This window comes from Lissotriton helveticus, chromosome 5_1, assembly GCF_964261635.1.
Source record: "Lissotriton helveticus chromosome 5_1, aLisHel1.1, whole genome shotgun sequence".
Taxonomy (NCBI): Eukaryota; Metazoa; Chordata; class Amphibia; order Caudata; family Salamandridae; genus Lissotriton; species Lissotriton helveticus.
The window spans coordinates 1,316,571,342-1,316,591,750 of NC_136065.1; the positions used below are offsets into that span (position 1 = coordinate 1,316,571,342).

Consider the following 20,409-nt stretch of genomic DNA (forward strand, 5'->3'; position numbering starts at 1 on the left):
TGTCATACATTCACCCCAGTACAAGGATCTGGGCCTAAATCCATCGTTTTTTTGCACTCCACACCACCCTGGGTTAGACACTGGCTATATGCAAATCAGCTCTGACCCTGTGCCTCATGGGAACAGTCCAGTCCGAACTACCAAGCCATGTCTTTCCCAGACCGGAATCAAGCATCCAAGGACCGGTTTCTGGCTATCAGCCTTCTTCAGCCTGGATAGCTTGACTCCAGTGGTGTGGAGAGCCTGGGACTCACGTCTGAGCATCCCCAGCACACTCGGGGTGAAATTGCAAAAAACACAGGTGATGGACGGAATGTAGAACAATGTCATACATTCACCCCATTACAAGGATCTGGGCCTAAATCCATCGTTTTTTTGCACTCCACACCACCCTGGGTTAGACACTGGCTATATGCAAATCAGCTCTGACCCTGTGCCTCATGGGAACAGTCCAGTCCGAACTACCAAGCCATGTCTTTCCCAGACCGGAATTAAGCATCCAAGGACCGGTTTCTGGCTATCAGCCTTCTTCAGCCTGGATAGCTTGACTCCAGTGGTGTGGAGAGCCTGGGACTCACGTCTGAGCATCCCCAGCACACTCGGGGTGAAATTGCAAAAAACACAGGTGATGGACAGAATGTAGAACAATGTCATACATTCACCCCAGTACAAGGATCTGGGCCTAAATCCATCGTTTTTTTGCACTCCACACCACCCTGGGTTAGACACTGGCTATATGCAAATCAGCTCTGACCCTGTGCCTCATGGGAACAGTCCAGTCCGAACTACCAAGCCATGTCTTTCCCAGACCGGAATCAAGCATCCAAGGACCGGTTTCTGGCTATCAGCCTTCTTCAGCCTGGATAGCTTGACTCCAGTGGTGTGGAGAGCCTGGGACTCACGTCTGAGCATCCCCAGCACACTCGGGGTGAAATTGCAAAAAACACAGGTGATGGACAGAATGTAGAACAATGTCATACATTCACCCCATTACAAGGATCTGGGCCTAAATCCATCGTTTTTTGCACTCCACACCACCCTGGGTTAGACACTGGCTATATGCAAATCAGCTCTGACCCTGTGCCTCATGGGAACAGTCCAGTCCGAACTACCAAGCCATGTCTTTCCCAGACCGGAATTAAGCATCCAAGGACCGGTTTCTGGCTATCAGCCTTCTTCAGCCTGGATAGCTTGACTCCAGTGGTGTGGAGAGCCTGGGACTCACGTCTGAGCATCCCCAGCACACTCGGGGTGAAATTGCAAAAAACACAGGTGATGGACAGAATGTAGAACAATGTCATACATTCACCCCAGTACAAGGATCTGGGCCTAAATCCATCGTTTTTTTGCACTCCACACCACCCTGGGTTAGACACTGGCTATATGCAAATCAGCTCTGACCCTGTGCCTCATGGGAACAGTCCAGTCCGAACTACCAAGCCATGTCTTTCCCAGACCGGAATCAAGCATCCAAGGACCGGTTTCTGGCTATCAGCCTTCTTCAGCCTGGATAGCTTGACTCCAGTGGTGTGGAGAGCCTGGGACTCACGTCTGAGCATCCCCAGCACACTCGGGGTGAAATTGCAAAAAACACAGGTGATGGACGGAATGTAGAACAATGTCATACATTCACCCCATTACAAGGATCTGGGCCTAAATCCATCGTTTTTTTGCACTCCACACCACCCTGGGTTAGACACTGGCTATATGCAAATCAGCTCTGACCCTGTGCCTCATGGGAACAGTCCAGTCCGAACTACCAAGCCATGTCTTTCCCAGACCGGAATTAAGCATCCAAGGACCGGTTTCTGGCTATCAGCCTTCTTCAGCCTGGATAGCTTGACTCCAGTGGTGTGGAGAGCCTGGGACTCACGTCTGAGCATCCCCAGCACACTCGGGGTGAAATTGCAAAAAACACAGGTGATGGACAGAATGTAGAACAATGTCATACATTCACCCCAGTACAAGGATCTGGGCCTAAATCCATCGTTTTTTTGCACTCCACACCACCCTGGGTTAGACACTGGCTATATGCAAATCAGCTCTGACCCTGTGCCTCATGGGAACAGTCCAGTCCGAACTACCAAGCCATGTCTTTCCCAGACCGGAATCAAGCATCCAAGGACCGGTTTCTGGCTATCAGCCTTCTTCAGCCTGGATAGCTTGACTCCAGTGGTGTGGAGAGCCTGGGACTCACGTCTGAGCATCCCCAGCACACTCGGGGTGAAATTGCAAAAAACACAGGTGATGGACAGAATGTAGAACAATGTCATACATTCACCCCAGTACAAGGATCTGGGCCTAAATCCATCGTTTTTTTGCACTCCTCACCACCCAGCTCTGACCCTGTGCCTCATGGGAACAGTCCAGTCCGAACTACCAAGCCATGTCTTTCCCAGACCGGAATCAAGCATCCAGTCCTCGGGCCGGTCCTCGGATGCTTGTTTCCGTTCTGGGAAAGACATGGCTTTTGTAGTTCGGACTGGACTGTTCCCATGGGGCACAGGGTCAGCGCTGATTTGCATATCGCCATTGTCTAACCCAGGGTGGTGTGGAGTGGAAAAACGATGGATTTGGGCCCAGATCTTTTGACTGGGGTGAATGTGTGACATTGATCCACATTCTGTCCATCACTGTTGTGTTTGCAATTACCGCTCTAAGTGTACTGGGGATGCTCAGACGTGAGTCCCAGGCACTCCACACCACTGGAGTCAAGCTAGCCGGGCTGATGAGAGGTGTTACCTCGAAACCGGGCCGGTCCTCGGATGCTTGTTTCCGTTCTGGGAAGGACATGGCTTTTGTAGTTCGGACTGGACTGTTCCCATGGGGCACAGGGTCAGCGCTGATTTGCATATCGCCATTGTCTAACCCAGGGTGGTGTGGAGTGGAAAAACGATGGATTTGGGCCCAGATCTTTTGACTGGGGTGAATGTGTGACATTGATCCACATTCTGTCCATCACTGTTGTGTTTGCAATTACCGCTCTAAGTGTACTGGGGATGCTCAGACGTGAGTCCCAGGCACTCCACACCACTGGAGTCAAGCTAGCCGGGCTGATGAGAGGTGTTACCTCGAAACCGGGCCGGTCCTCGGATGCTTGTTTCCGTTCTGGGAAGGACATGGCTTTTGTAGTTCGGACTGGACTGTTCCCATGGGGCACAGGGTCAGCGCTGATTTGCATATCGCCATTGTCTAACCCAGGGTGGTGTGGAGTGGAAAAACGATGGATTTGGGCCCAGATCTTTTGACTGGGGTGAATGTATGACATTGATCCACATTCTGTCCATCACTGTTGTGTTTGCAATTACCGCTCTAAGTGTACTGGGGATGCTCAGACGTGAGTCCCAGGCACTCCACACCACTGGAGTCAAGCTAGCCGGGCTGATGAGAGGTGTTACCTCGAAACCGGGCCGGTCCTCGGATGCTTGTTTCCGTTCTGGGAAGGACATGGCTTTTGTAGTTTCGACTGGAATGTTCCCATGGGGCACAGGGTCAGCGCTGATTTGCATATCGCCATTGTCTAACCCAGGGTGGTGTGGAGTGGAAAAACGATGGATTTGGGCCCAGATCTTTTGACTGGGGTGAATGTGTGACATTGATCCACATTCTGTCCATCACTGTTGTGTTTGCAATTACCGCTCTAAGTGTACTGGGGATGCTCAGACGGGAGTCCCAGGCACTCCACACCACTGGAGTCAAGCTAGCCGGGCTGATGAGAGGTGTTACCTCGAAACCGGTCCGGTCCTCGGATGCTTGTTTCCGTTCTGGGAAGGACATGGCTTTTGTAGTTCGGACTGGACTGTTCCCATGGGGCACAGGGTCAGCGCTGATTTGCATATCGCCATTGTCTAACCCAGGGTGGTGTGGAGTGGAAAAACGATGGATTTGGGCCCAGACCTTTTGACTGGGGTGAATGTGTGACATTGATCCACATTCTGTCCATCACTGTTGTGTTTGCAATTACCGCTCTAAGTGTACTGGGGATGCTCTGACGTGAGTCCCAGGCACTCCACACCACTGGAGTCAAGCTAGCCGGGCTGATGAGAGGTGTTACCTCGAAACCGGGCCGGTCCTCGGATGCTTGTTTCCGTTCTGGGAAGGACATGGCTTTTGTAGTTCGGACTGGACTGTTCCCATGGGGCACAGGGTCAGCGCTGATTTGCATATCGCCATTGTCTAACCCAGGGTGGTGTGGAGTGGAAAAACGATGGATTTGGGCCCAGATCTTTTGACTGGGGTGAATGTGTGACATTGATCCACATTCTGTCCATCACTGTTGTGTTTGCAATTACCGCTCTAAGTGTACTGGGGATGCTCAGACGTGAGTCCCAGGCACTCCACACCACTGGAGTCAAGCTAGCCGGGCTGATGAGAGGTGTTACCTCGAAACCGGGCCGGTCCTCGGATGCTTGTTTCCGTTCTGGGAAGGACATGGCTTTTGTAGTTCGGACTGGACTGTTCCCATGGGGCACAGGGTCAGCGCTGATTTGCATATCGCCATTGTCTAACCCAGGGTGGTGTGGAGTGGAAAAACGATGGATTTGGGCCCAGATCTTTTGACTGGGGTGAATGTGTGACATTGATCCACATTCTGTCCATCACTGTTGTGTTTGCAATTACCGCTCCGAGATAATCCTCGGCATTATCTCTATTTTAGAATTCATCGCCACCTCACTTGAAATAAAAAAGTAATCTAAACGAACATGCTTCTTATAGGGAGCAGAATAAAACGTGTAGCCTGGAGCCCTATTCTTCTGATTTGCCCACACATCAACCAGACCAAACTCTCTGATTAAACCTTTAATAGCCTGGGGGGAGGGGAATCTGGGTGGCGAGGGTGGTGAGGCAGGCACAGCGGATAGGTGTTGGGTGAAGTTGAACTGAATGATTATGATACTATTTTGTTTGAAGGAGGAAATGTTTTGGTTTAGTTCTACCTGGTTGGGAAAAACAGATAACATTTCTTAAATGAATCAAGATGGGACGATTCTCCTTCTGTTCTTCAAACATTTGTGGGTTAAACGATAAAAGAAAAAGAGGGGTGTTGGCTCAAATGCTCCGGATGCAGCGCTATGATCTGTTATGCATACAAGAAACTCATTTAGCCTGGAATAACCGCAAGTGGTTAAGGGATCTTGGTATGGAATTAATAGAGAGTACTAAACAAGGCTCTAATATTAGAGGTGTAGCAATTCTTATGAGATATGGTTTGGGAGTGAAGAGGCGGTAAAAGAGGATACCTTTGGACGCTGGGTCATTGTGGAATTGGGTATTAATGGTTCCCCAGTGTCCGTGTGTTCTGTGTACGGACCCAATTTGGAAGATCCAGATGTTTTACATTATTTAAGTATTGAACTGGCAGAGTGGCCAGCCCCCCTAATTTTTTGTGGGGACTTCAATATTCATTTGGAGGGGGATTTTGATATTGGGAGTAATTGTCCCTATATGGGGAAAAAGCCCAAGGTCTTCAAAGCTATTAAAGGTTCATTGGCCCCTCATAGGCGTAAATATACTTCACAATGTGCCACCCTGTCCCCGAGAGCCCACAGGCCCCCAAACGGCAGTCCAAGTGCCTCTGTGCTCTCTACCTGGACTGCGTAGTAGCTCGGCGGAGGCTCCTTCCTCCATCCAGGCTCAGGGGCCTCCATCAAGGTCCTGCCCCGAGCTACCAGGACCTACAACAAGGACTTTGCCCCCGAAAGTAGGGCTATCAGGCCAAGGGTCACTCGGGTAGCTGACCACTACCATCCAGGGCAGCTGCTACCCTGGCCACGTGTGGGGATGCTGACTCGGCTCCCCACCTTGCTTTTTCCTCGATTCTGGCCGAAGGGGGGGGGGGTCTGCTTCCCCCGGTGCTGAGCAACAAAAATACTCTGGCCCCAACGTTGCGGTGTGTCCGGTATCCTTCAGGATCTCCCAGACCTCCGTTGCCAGTCTTCCAGGCTGACGACACCAGCGTCTCTTCAGCTGCGTGGGCCAAGCGCTGAACACTTCACCCACAACCAGGTAATGGCCTGACTGCCGGTGACGGGCAATTTCTGCCCTCAGTGTCTGCTTTTGCTGCACGGGCCCTGCCCACAGTCAGGCTTAGCCTCCGCCTGACTTCCGTCCCGCTGGCAAATATTGAGCACGGTCTCCATCTGCTTCTGTCTTCCTCCCTTTCGGCAGGCACACAGGATTAAAGAATGCCCACCGCACTTGGGTAGGGGCACCGACAAGCGCACCGACTGCTACCCCTTTCCACTTCCTCGGGGAAACATGGCACTCACCATGTGCTTCCAGGGCTTTAGTCACAACACCTCAGGACTCAGGGGAATCAAAGACTGAGATGCTCCACATGCTTTTTCTCCGCTGTAGGAGAAAGGGACTGCACTCACAAGTGCTCCCAACTATCCCGCCAAGAGCGCTTCAGGCCCAGGTCCAGAGCAATAGGTAAAATGTGCAGTGCTCCCCCTGGTTCCTAATTCCAGACACCAGCTGAGAGCCAGCAGCGCTTTCCTCCAGGAATTGCAAAGGCAGAACTGGCACAGGCAGGCCAGCACACTGGGTCTCCTAGACAAGAAAGCAGACCCTTTAGCTGCCAAGCAGGGCAGCAGGTCAGTCCCCAGTGGTGGTTCAGCAGCCGGCCACAAGTCCCAAGTAAGCACACAGCTCAAGTTTACATGTGGTCACAGCCCCAATATGTATATCACTGCAAGTCTTTGTTCTGCCTGGCTCAAGGCCTTGGTCCTAGTCCAAACCCGTACTGGGGGGCACTTAACAAGCCCACAACAGTCCCCATTGTAAGTGTACACTCTGGCCCCAGACACACCACAGGAGGGCTACTCCTCTCATGTCAGGAATTACCACTGAAACACATATCAGGGAATCCCCCATGCATTCCTATGAGAGGGCAGCCTCACAGCTGTGAGAAACCAAAAAGGCTGTTGGTCACTACCAGGACATGCCACACAGTTAAGGCACATGTCCTACCTTTTACCTACAGTGCACCCTGCCCATAGGGCTAGCTAGGGCCTACCTTAGGGGTGACCGATATGTAGTAAAAGAGCCACCGCTGTCTCACACCATCAGCAGCACACCAACTGACAAACATGGCAACAGCAGAAGAACTCCAGAGGCAGAACATTCCATTGCCTCATAACATCGAGGCTTGATCACCACAGTAGGGTTCAGGCAGCCCCTTCTGGTGAACTTGGTGAATTTCGCTAGGTTACTTATCCAGAAAGAGGAAAGAAGTTGGCGGTCCCTACACCAACCCTAATGCTCTAAAGATGCTCCCGGTCTCCACTGGTATGGTATATCCTGATTGACTTCTGGGCAGGAAATCGTGGCACAATGACTGTAGGATTCTGCCTCATCTTTATACTCAAGTTGCTGACAGACTTGTGTATTCCAGCAATTTAGTTCTTTGACCAGTTTAGTGCAGGTCAGCTCTTTTGCTATTTCCATGTAGACGGTCCAGCCATGATCTTTGTCCAGAGTGGGAGGGTGGGGAGCTATGAGTCTGCTGTCTCACTGAGCTATCTGTAAAACAGTGCAGGGTAGCCCTTCCAAAGAACAAAAAGCCAGGAAAGGGCAAGGGTAATCTCCCTAGCTTCAAAGTGAACCACTGTCTCTCCTCATAACACTCTACAGTCTGGCCCAGTGCAAAGATCGCTTGAAAGTCTTAAAGTCTTAAAGAGCCCTCCAATTCACATCAGCTGTCTGAAATCTCTCTGACCCTCCATCGTATGTGCTACTTTAGATCATTCATATTATTTCTAGATCATTTAAATTGTTGCACATACACAATTAAAGCCAGGGTGGCCACGGCCACATGGACCACAAACATTCTACATATTTCTGCCTACATAAATTAGTTCACCCATGTAGCATTCATATCCCAAATTCATGGACAAAGGGGGCTGGCATACAAATTAAAAACACAGGGAAGGCCAGTAGGTCACTCTCGGAAGCTGACAACAGGTCATCCAACTATATTCACTTCACACCCTACTCCGCCAGCCCTCTAAAGCCTGGTGAGATGTCAGTAGTCACTTTCTTCAAAAGGAAAGGTGTGCATGGTGTGCCCTTCTGAACCCAGAGTCCTGCTCTGGCTCTCACTTCATTCAGCTCAGATTCCCGATCGTCGTGAGTTGGGGGGTCTCAAACACTACATTTTTCTGGTGGAACTTTAGGCAGGGGAACATGTTCTTCAGAGGCATGCCAGAGACCTTTCATCACATGTATTCAGTGAATTCCTTACATCCAATTACTGGAGACATTGGTTTAGTTTATGAAAATATTAACGGCCTCTTTCAGTAGCCTATCTATTTTTCTACTATTAAGTATACGCTGAAATTAGATTGAGATTGTTAGGTTGCACATTGCAAATAATAACGAAACAAGGCATATGACAATGATAAGTCTTCAACTAAGGTTCAATAACTTTACAGCTCTCCAAACACGTGATTTTAGCCTTGGTAGTGCTCACACTTCTCCCAAAGTGGAGTAGGCAAAGACTGGCCTTAAGTTCCAGTGAAAATGTCAGGTGATTTTCGATACTCTATCCTCCTCAAGCCACATTAGGCATACTCATCCATCAGAAATAAAGGGGATAGATGTAGAACCTATATAGAAAGAGACGGTCACCATGTCACAATTTTATTTTAAAAGTTGCACAATAGGTACGGAATATAAACTTCAAATCTGATCAAAATTAGAGTTAGTGTAAAATCGGGTGTGTGGAGAATTGTTGCTTCGTGGTTAAAGAACTAATATCACAAGAATCAACAGCTATTTAGAAGTACAGCCCATATAAGGGATACAGAATCGCAAGAATACACTATTCACCCAGGGGAAAAGACTACACATTTCCTTAATATAAACCGAAATGTCATACCAAGGTACATAAATATCAGTCGTTAATGGGGAAAGCCTGATGTTTCTACTTCTGTTACAAGTTGCTAAATTCCTGAGTGATTTACTTTATTTCAATCATATAGCGCCTTGAGGGAAGCTGGCACTATAAAGCTTGGAAACAGGACCTTTTCAAAATACTTTTAATGTAGACTTCAATAAATCCGAAATTTATATGTGTGGTGTAAGAATCTCTTAGGTAATGCATAAGTGGTAATGTTAGGCACATGCATATACACTTGAGAGTCAAGTTATCAATTGTTAGAGCAATGACCATCAATAAAGTGTTGTTAGTTCTATCATCACTTTAAAGACCTAGTAGAGAATCACACAGCTACTCCAATTGAGAGTATTCAGTTCATATTCTACAAGGTCAGTAAATTTGTCTAAATCTAGCATATGTGAAAAGTAGTTGGCCAATGGTAAAGTAATCCCAAAAATCATGAACGTTTCTGGTGAATCCTTCTAAAAACCAAATTTCTGTTGAGAAGCATAATATCAGCAAACCTGTGAACATCGTCCTTTATATTCTCTGCCCATTGGCAATCTTTGTATTGTTTTATTTTGTTCTGCTACTAGGTTATTTTAGCTTGATACACACAATTTAATGACTAGAAGTCCTTGTCTTTTCCCCACCACAGTTTCTGCCAATGAAGACTGTTTGTGGTACATCGATAAAAGTGGATCATGGAGGCCTGGCTTTGACTGTGAATTTTTCTCCTTTTGTTGTGGCGATTGCCATCATCGCTACTGCTGCAGAGATCCTTTCAGACTCTTCACCGAGAGGCAGCAAAAGCACTGTGTGTCGTTCAGGTATGTACAGATCCAAAGTTAGTATCAACAAACAGCTCGTACAGTACAAAACATGTGATTGGCGATACATGAAATCGAGGATCCAGCCTAAAGTTTTCTTGCAAGATTAAGTAAAGGAACAAAGATCTTTGCTGCATGTTGAAGAGAATTTGGGGTGTACATAAATTATGGCAGTCTGGCAATAAAAGTTAGTCTACACTTAAAGGCAAATGTGTTAAGATACTCTTAGGATCTCACCTTATGAAAACAAGGTGGTTCTAAGTATAGCTTTATGTAGGAAGTTCTGTGTAAAGAGGCAGATCATGATAAATTTGAGACATTGTACTTAGACATACCTTATAAACCTCTTTGTATTCCTCATGGTGTTTATTGATTACACCTGGACACTACAACAGTAACAGAGATTGTTCATAGTTCATTATACAGTTCAAGTTGCAACAGCAGTTAATATTCAGTAGTATGATTGGAAGCTATGTGGAAGTGTATGTGCTATTAAATCTGCAAAATCGGTGGAGCACAGCAATCCTTCATGTAACCTACCTCTAAAAGTAGTACCATGAAATCTAAAGCATCTTGCAATAACTATTGTAAATTTCACTCACACATCACTGATCTACTTTACAATAGCAATATTTTGCAGGAAGGAGGTCACTGAGAAAACTGTTTTCTGTGAGACGCACAAGGCTCTCACTTTCACCCCAGTCGACAACTACAAGTGAGTGTCTCCCCCTTGTATAACATTGTTTATAGGATACTGTCGCAGTGTACTCTGGGGAGATCTTCATTCCTGCTTCACAGAATTCAAACCCTTGAGGGCCTCACTTGTCAAGGCTGAGCAACCACCATGTCTGCATTATGTTCTTGTGACCTCTCCCTCTCTCTCTCTGTTTATTTCTTACATTTCCCACATACCATGTTCATTTCCTTAAATCACCTGTTTTACGTTTGTGGCATCTTTCTTTCCTCATGTGTCTCCTGCCTGCACTGGTAAACTTCGTGGCAAGTTTGCAGAAAAGGTAAAATCTTACACACCTAGTTGTCACGTGAGGATCCAAATGGAGAAAAAATCAAAAAGTGTACTTGCATCTACTTATTGATGCAAAGGGAGGAAACGACTGGGGAATTAGACCAAACCTGAAACTTAGATTGTGTAAGGAAAGACGAATTCGGAATGGTGGCATATGAATAGATTACTTACGAATTTTAGAAAGAAAACATGGGCCATGTATCGATAGGAAACATATTTCCATATTAGTGTACTTTGAATTCACACGCAATTTATGAGGCTTGAAGCAATAAGTGATACATTTCAATTTCAAATTATTTCTACCTCCGACTTTCTTAAAGTGCAGTTGAGTAGTGGCAGAACATTTACAGAAAAAAGAGGACTCTCCTATTATTGACCACCCATTTGTATGATTCTGTGATTGACTTCTAGGATATTGCTGCAGATGTAGTGGAGCCGCAAATTATGTTTTTAAAAACGTTTGTATTGTTTTATTCTCATAATAAACAAGAATACCCTTAGATATATGTGAGTGATCAGTATCATGTTTGTATTATTGTAGATTGGTATTTGGTCGGATTTATAATTCGAGTTACAGGTCTTGTTCATGCTGGCCCTTTAGTCCTCATTATGAAGTATAAAAAATTAATAGTGCCATGTGGAGTATTAGAGTATTATCTCCTCCGTTAAGTCTGTTTGACATTTCCTATCATTCTTGTATGGCAATTTCTAATCTTTTCGTACCATAGCCGTTTGCATTCCTATAACTAGCATTCCCTCATCTTTTTTCCATAATTCTAGGGCGGGCCTTGAGGTTATAGGCAATATATCATATGTATCATATTTTGACCAACACCAATAACAGAGCCATACATTGATAACGTATTGTTCCCTTTCTGGGTTTAGGATGTAAGCCTAGGATGATGTGTTAAAGTGAATGTGTTACTGTGGCTGTTGATGCTAATGCTGTCGTCTGAATAATTACTAGCTGTTTTTAGTGTCCCTTAGCTGTTGGGCAGGACCAAATAAGAACATGCTTTGTTTCATGGGCAATGTGGACCTTCCCTGTCCTAACAGGATATTTGTTTTGTGTTAGTGGGGTAACGTAGGCACTGTGCAATATTTAAAATTTTATAATATTTCAAACCGTGTGAAGCAGAATTGTGCATTATTGGGTATCAACTTGTGATATGTCAAAATTGTATCCATGTCTGTATCTGTAAAAGGTGTATCACTGTCTCATTTTGCTCTGATTGCTAGGCGGGTTATGCTGGGTCTTACAGGAGTGCTCTTTATATATCAAATGTACAGAGTGTGCAGTTCCTAAATTCATATCATGAAAAAAATCATTAGTATCAAACCCATGGCCAGAAAGGTCGGAGAAATATGAATATTGCTTGCTTCATCACTGGGTAGCTCCTCATTGGGCCAGTGCTGCAATGCCCAATGGTCCCCTTGAGGAGGTTCTTTGCTGGAGATCTTGTAAGATGCTTTTCCGTAATGAGCCTGAAGTCAGGGTTCTAAATGTGTAGATTAGAGAAAAGGAGTGAAAAATAGAAAAATATCTAAGAGCCACCTAATAATACTTTATCATCATAGTGGATCTTGTCATATCTAAAAGCTAAGTGAAACTGCGAACAAAATAATGTTCGTCTTCGTATCTCAAGGGATCAACTTAAGTAGAGGTCAACATGCTTTTTAACATCAAAGGAGTTACAAATGATCTAAGACAATTTATCAGCACCGTCAAAACATCCTAATCTACATGGGATTGGGACAGGTGACCAAATCAATAAAGTGCTCAATTAAAAAACCTCCTAAAAATGTGATGAAATCAATACTTCACATACAGTAGTCAAATGAGGGAGAGCCCGACCTGGAAAAAAGAAAAAGAGAAAACAACTCTATAGAAATACCTCTTATTTGAAAACGTATTCCATAATGGTGGTAGAGTAGCGTGTGAAAGTGTGAAATAACTTTATTCGGTAATAAATTACACCATAAAAGTATACAAATATATGTCATACATTTAAAATACATAAATAGATACTTCATTCATTAAAATTCCATCAATAATGTGCAAAATGTACCATACACATAATATGTTAAGACCCAACAACCAAATATGCCTGTGATCTCACATAACTATCCCCGTACATATTGGTAGGATACATTTAACCAGTACAAAGATACCATCAAGTATTCTACCAGAGGCCGGCTAGGTGTTAAGCGGGGTGGGACGGGGCATCATCCTCCTCATACGTGTCAGCCATGCACTACCCAGATATTTAGCTACCCCGCTAAGTAGCTTTTACCGCACAATCCCTGAGTGAAGTGCCACCAATAATGTCAGCACTGGACAAAACATACTTAAAACATATAGCATATAATTAGGCTTTCCTGTTTTCAGTTTCTATTTTGGGTAAATTCTGGTGTTATGTTTTCAAGTGATTTCAATACCTCATAAAAAACAGTGGTGATCAGTGGTTACACATTTTTGTGCCATTAAAAACAACATAATCAGTGTTTTTCCGGTGTTTATGGAAAGTGTTGCTTTTAATATTGCTTGCTTTCTGCACTGATAGTGCATGGTATATAGACAGTGTACGTACAGTGTATATAAGGTCCAAATAAATTTTTGCAAATCAAATTTATTGAAGTACACCAGAGAATACTTCGTCAGTGAGTCTTTGGTCATGTGCACTCGCTCTTTCCTTCCCATGTAAACTTTTATCTGTAAAAAGACGCTCTCAGCATTGACAGTTGAGACGGGAAATGGCTATGCAGCCAGTACACAATTTGCTTACTCTGGCCACTGACCTAGATTTCCATGCCAATACTGGTGCACTCGAAGATTGTGATTCTCTGTGCAGGTTCTGCAACATTTGCTTTGAACTGGGCGCTTATGCCCTCAGAGTTATTGAAGCGGTCAAAAATTAAACATCACGTTTGAAACTACAGAGTAAATTCCCCTTTACAGAAGGGATCTAGAGCTTGTACAGAGCACCACAGTGAGGATTCATTGACTTCAATGCTATGGTTAGTGGAGGGACATTTCTCTGTATCATTGCAAGCCATTTCTCATACATTGTAAAATAAAAGTTCCTGAATTTCTCTTCAATATTGCTTTGCCTACCAAGTGGCAGGCACTCTAACATGAAACATGTTGCCGTTCCAAAGTCACTAAAGGTGTCGCTCAGCCTACTCTCAAGGAGATGTTTCCCATCTACACCAATTATGCTGAACACTTGGCAGACAAGGTTGTTTTCAGTCTCTAGTTTTTTTTTTATTATGTCCACCACAGCAGTTATGTTTTCCTGTAAAAATCTAAGAATGCAGTAGTGTATTATTTTCACATCACTATCAATATGCGGCCTAAGATCCTGATATTGCTTGCCTTTGACATTATCTCTCAGCAAAAAGTCTGTAAACATTTGCCTCATGAATAATATAGCATGCACAGCCCCTTGGAATGAGAACTTGGGATGACTCTTTCTTTGATGCCACACAAAGCACAAAATGAGAAATATTTGCATTTTAGTTCACACGTATAAAAAAAACAATGCACCAGAATGGACGAAAAAGTCAATAGCATTCTTCGTTAACTCTTGAAGATTGTAAAGATGCTTTCAGCATACCATCTATAAAGTGGCAAGAATCTTTTACAGGAAAGCACTTCAACTCTTTCATATACATAGCTGAATCACTGCAAATACAAACAATATCACTCCAGTCTTTGTTGAACTTGGAAAGAACCTTTTGCAGCATCATTCCAAGTGACACTGCGTTCCATGTTTTCAAAAAGTCTGGTGTTATGTTTTCACCACTATCCCAGATAATTGGTTATAACACTCTTTTCACATATACCTTGGTTTGAATGTTTAAAGCCTGAGGTGTTGCCACTTCACCTACTATCAATACTGTCTAACTAGAAACTGGGGGATGATGTATCAAGGGTTTTTATCCAGTCTCTGTGGGTAAATGTGATGGCACATTTTGGGAAAGGTTCTTATGAAACCAGCCATTTTACCTATCCGTGGAAGAACGGAGCCTAAATATCAAATATGATTTTGACAATTCCTGATTCACTACAGTTTATAAAATAATTAAACAAGATCTAAAACATGCTTTCTAACCCTGCATCTTTAGACCAAAGATCACAAAACTGAAAAAAGCGAAAGAAGAAACAATATTTTAGTGACATCCTTAAACAACAAAACTCGAGCAGAATAATGTTAGCTTAGTCTTTCTTGCTGCTATACAGTTACAGTTCAAAGTTACATTGTATTGGACCATTCAGGAAGAAAAAAAGTGACTCTTTCACTCTCTTTTTCGTTATTTGTATGCCTTTAATTTGTGGTGGTGCTGGTGTTTTTTCAGTGTTTATATGTTTACACTGGTGAGGGCTATTTGCCTTTCGGTGGTGTTTTATCTATTATTATAGGTTTAAACTGGACAGCCTACATATAACATTAGATGATCAGGTTGCTTGTCGGATATCATGAAATTAACCTTTGCGATGGTGGCAAACAGTCCCTTTCTATAGTGCCATCCGCAATGACAGACTGGACGAAACACACACAGAACACATTAGGTAAGTCAACCCAGACTAACTGTATCAAATATAATGATAGATCACACGTACTGTCTTATCTAGTTGGAAACTATGCATTGCCCTTAGGTGTTGCAGAAAATGCAGTACATTGAGCGGTTTGCTGAAAACTAAGAAAAATAAAATAAAACATCTACTTCAACCCCAGCAACAATAGATGCCTCGGACAGGAGGCTAAAAAGAGGACTTACAGCATCATGCGCAGGCAATGGCTGGCGACATACCCCTTTCTGCAATCCTGGAAGATCGCAGGAAGGGAAGGTTGCAGCTTAAGATGCTGTTGAGTGCACTGTGCGTCTGCATCAGTGGCATTTTGCCATTGACTGCAATATTATTTTTATCCATATAATTTTTCTGCACTGATTTAATATTGCTTAAGAAATCCATAACTCCAGTTGTATGTATGCTATTCCACTTGTTTTTGTGTCTAAATAAAAAATAAAAACACACTCTATTTTTATAAATTTTTGTCGTATTTCTCTTGAGCCATGTAATTTACTTATCGTCTATGTTGGTTCTCTGAAATGCTTAACACAAGTTCCTCTAGGGAAATTCTTGTCTTTTTAGACTGTAGTAAGGCTTATAGATCCATTGTCGACAATTGCTAAGTAAGCATGAGCTTCTCTGTCATGAGGCTGCTTTTGCGCACGACACTGCAAGCATATATGTCACAAGACTTTGTTTGTGCCCCTTTTCACATGAGAACTATCTGCCAGGCAGGTTCATTGCTGTGCTCAGAGGTTTAGTCTGCAGAAAATATTCAAGGTTAAACAACAATGCCCCTTGTTATACTGTTCTGATCTGATCTAATAAACTATCTCTTGTCACGTGGAGGGTGGTTAGGTCGTTTGTTTTCCATAACATGACATCCCGTTTGTATTCTATGGAATTGTAACAATGCTGACTATAGTGTGTTTTTGCATCCTGCTGGTAGTATTGGCTCGTGTACTGCACCATAGAGCGCGTTAGTTGAAATAAACATTTTAAATTATACTGCGTCTCTGATTATTCGCATTGTGGAAACGTATGAGTGGCTAAGCGAAAGAGTGTCTGGTTCCTGCGATTCCCAAGATAGAGATACGTGTTCTGGGTTGTCTAATCATCTGTAGCTTCGCTGTAGAGGGAGAACGAATGAGACACTATAGCTAGTCAGTTATGGATTTTGGGTACAAACGTGGTAGGTTGGTACACCACCTATTTACTGAGGTCCTGTTTTCCTGTGCATAGTTCTTTATATGTGCAGAATCCCCGCAACATGGCGCCACCAACGTTTGGTCTGGTTCTCATCTGCAGTTGCTTGAGTAGTGCTTGTGCTTGTCCACAATACCGTCACAGCCGCCTCCGGGAGGCGGTTGTGATGGGGCAACCTCCTATATTGAAGTTTTTATTGGTTCTTTCCAGCTTGAAGTTATATAAAAAAAGGTTGCTCTCTAATTATAGCTCTTGCTGTGCTGCCTGTCGTTAATTTGTAGTTCCTACTTTTCGTGATGGGGCTTAAAATTGCGGCACACAATCGTGCCCCGCTCAGGGAATTCCTGAATCAGGGTTCGCTTTAATTTTTGCAGTTGAAATGGATCCTATGTATCCGTTCAAGCTCTTTTATTCTTGGGTCACCTTTCCGGCAGTTGAAGCGGATGATTATCTGTTTCATGAGTATACGGCCACTATGGTGCTGGTCGCGTATCATCTGTATCAGACCCTAGAGGTCCTACTTTCGGCTTGGCAACACCGAATTTGGTTTAATGGCACCCTTCCTCACACATTTACACCTGTCCGTTTAGGTCCTTTATTAATTGAAGAGGCCTCATGTCCGGTGTTAGCTGGGTATGCACTACACCCGCGTGGATTAACTCAATGAGCTGCGGGTGTTGCATACTTTTTAAATTCGTGTTCATAGAACTGTTATACAGTTCATTTCCTGTGCTTTGGTTATGGTTAACTCGGTAATGGGCAAGTGTCCGACAATAAAGGATGAACGACCTTATTGGCTTGCCAAGAAATTTGGACAGCTTGAAGCTGTTTTTCCTAATACAACCCCTGTAGAGAAACACAGAATATTAACTATAAGTTGGCCTAAGGATTTGATTTCCGAGTAGGCTAATTGTAACACCTGGGGAAAAGGTCTTTGCAGCTGTATACTTGAAGTGTTTTGGCTCACCATCCATGACTGTCCTCCCCTCCGTGATAAATCGCGTTCAAGATGAACATGGCACTGAAGAGGCAGTAGAATTGGCGATGCGTCTGGTGGGAGTATTCAACATGGTGGCTGATTTGATTCTTGCCAATGTCAAGGGCGATGCTGTGAGCTTCCAAGTCGCTAATGGCTTGGCAGCCTTCTCTGAACTGGACAAACCACATGAATTACCAAGAATTATTGCAAAGGCTTATAAAACCATTGGCCGCAATAGTTTAGGGAACAAACCTTTTACTAATGGGCAAAGAAGGTTCCATCTGACACAGATGGACGCCCAATCTTTTCTAAAAAGAACTGGAGAAATAAGAAAAAGGGACAACAACAACGACAGAAACACAGCTCATGTACTAGTTCCCCAACACATGAATCTTCTGAGCGTACTTATGACTTGTGCGACCGCGAGAAAATTAAGTCTCCTGATAGATTTCAAGTCCCTGATCAGCGTTCTCCTCATTCTTCACAGTACTCATTCGGCTCACAAGCTGGTAGTGAGGATCGCCAGGATCGTGGCAAGAGTCAACATGCTGCAAGAGGACGTGATCTGCCTCGTCAATTTGCTGCCAAGGGAAAGCAGGAAGAGCAACCTCGTTTCTGAGCCCATTTTAAAAGAAAATAGTTGCCGCTTTAACAGCGAGATATGCCTCAGGCAGTGAGAACACGACTACTGGATTTGACTTGGGCGGTAACCCAGCTAGACAACGCAGCAGAAGTTACCATAGTGCGGGAGGCACTGCATCCTTGTCTGGAGGTGACAGCAACTGAAACATTCATTACTGTGGAGACAGCCGACACACGGGTAGCTGCCCCGGATCGGCTGTACGTAATAGTCTTTCGTAAAGAGGGTTACATTGAGCGTGTAATTACTGGGATTTTTTGGGAGACGTGATACTTTCTAGTTTTTCACGTTACATTCGCAAAGAGCATGCAGAGGCTTTTGCAGCTGAGTGGCCTTTGGCCCTTTGCTCCGGCTGTGTACCGCAATCAAGTTGGCTGGGATAAAGATTTACCCCCTTATGATATTCCATTACAGACGATGCCTCAACCGCAACCTCATTATCCCATTAGACTGGAAGCTAAAGGTCCTGTTGCCAACATTCTCACTCATTTGGAATTTTTAAGGAGTGATTGAGACATGTATATCACCAATGAATATTCCGCTCTTTACTGTATCCAAACCCGATGTGTCGTACCACATAGTTTTTGATTACCAGCATTTGAACTCCCATTGCTTGAACTTTGCGATACAGAATACCCATAGTTCTGCCTTGGTGGACAGCATAGTTCGTAAAAAAAAAAAACGACCCTTGATATTTCAAATGGTTTTCACAGCCATAATCTGTCCCCTGAATGCAGCTAATGGACCGCATTCACCACAGGTGGAATACAGAAACAATACCGGCGCTTGCCAATGGGCTACAAAAACAGCACCAGAGTATTAGCTGCTTGTGTTGTCTCTTTGTTAGACAGCATAGACCTAGATGCATATTCGTATGTTGATGATATCTACCTCACAGTCGACAAATTATGGGCGCATCTGTGCCGAGTTGACCGCATAATCCTGTACTGTACAGATTGCGGTTACAAGTTTAATTTTGCGAAGTCTCACATCGCATGTTATGCAGTGCTCTTCTTGGGCTATGAACTCAACAATGAAGGTCGAGGCCTGGCTCCTCATTTTCTGGAGAAATGCACGCGGTTGCAATCTCCAACCACACTGAAAAAACTTCAGTCCTTGCTGGGATTTTAAATTTCGGGCGTTCTTATATTCCCGAATATGCCCAGCGTATCAAGCCACTTTATGCCTCAATACAACCTACATTTTCAAAGGCCAGCTGGTTACCGGAACATTCTGCTATTTTACTTTCTTTGCAATCTGATTTGCTTGAATCAAAATACTTGCTAAGGCGTGGTAACCACACTAACCTGGTGATATGAATCCAAATCCAAATATGCTTTATTTGATCGCTAGAATCAATAAGGAATGTACAACGCGCATACAATAGTGTTCAATTTATACAATAATTCACATCAAGTTAAAACATGATTAAACTAGATTTTGATTTGCTAAATTCATAAGAGATTGTATGTAAGATGAAGGATGCTAGTAAAAGAGATAAGTCCTGGGTGAATATTAAGAATTATAAAAATAAGGATGTATAAAACTATGTAGGGAGAAGCATTAAAGCACCACAAAGCGGTATTATGTGAAAACATGGGTATATGAAACTTTACAAGAAACACTCACAAAGAGAATGTATCTCAAGATAGGACACTCTGTTTTCAAAAATACATGCAATTCCTCCCCAAGGTTCAAAACTAGTGAACTCTTCAACATATTACAATAAAATATAAAATAGGGGAGGAACTGCCGTTATTACTGCCATATGAGAGCCCTTCAAAGCTTTACATCTGATAATCCAGGCGCGACTCAAAAACTTAGCCACCCCACAAGTAAAAAGCGTGCTTGGGTCAGTTTTGAGAATATGCAAGGCGACCCTCTTGTCACGTGTGCCCATGGATTTGCAAATTGGTTTTATCCATTTGGACCTTGCGATAGAGTAAGGTGGGCAGGCAAACAAAACATGGGACACACTCTCGAGCGGAACTCTGCAGCAAGGGCAGGCTTCATTTTGATTTTTCTCCTAGGGCATTTAGATATTGTTGCATGAACTGGGAGTGTGCCTAACCTAAATTGGGTGTATAGCAGCCTATCGCTTGGGACCTGGATAATATCCAGATAAGGCTTTAAGCCTCTGGACTGCTTGTAAAAGAAAAACTCAGCTGTCAATCTCCCCAAGTTTGGTTTCCTCAGTCCATTAGAATCAACCCAGTACCAATAAATATACTTGATCTCTACCTTGTTGGGTAGAACTTGAGTGTCCCATG

General features: G+C 44.0%; 1 protein-coding gene across 2 annotated transcripts in view; it reads left to right on the top strand.

Moving 5' to 3' along the window:
• SHISA4 (shisa family member 4) overlaps positions 1 to 20,409 on the top strand; it is a 531,710-nt gene that overhangs the window by 73,958 nt on the left and 437,343 nt on the right. For both annotated transcript variants that reach the window (XM_078644153.1, XM_078644154.1), the window contains exon 2: positions 9,540 to 9,711. In XM_078644153.1, coding sequence (XP_078500279.1) covers positions 9,540 to 9,711 — 172 coding nt within the window. The remainder of the gene's footprint in view (positions 1 to 9,539; positions 9,712 to 20,409) is intronic.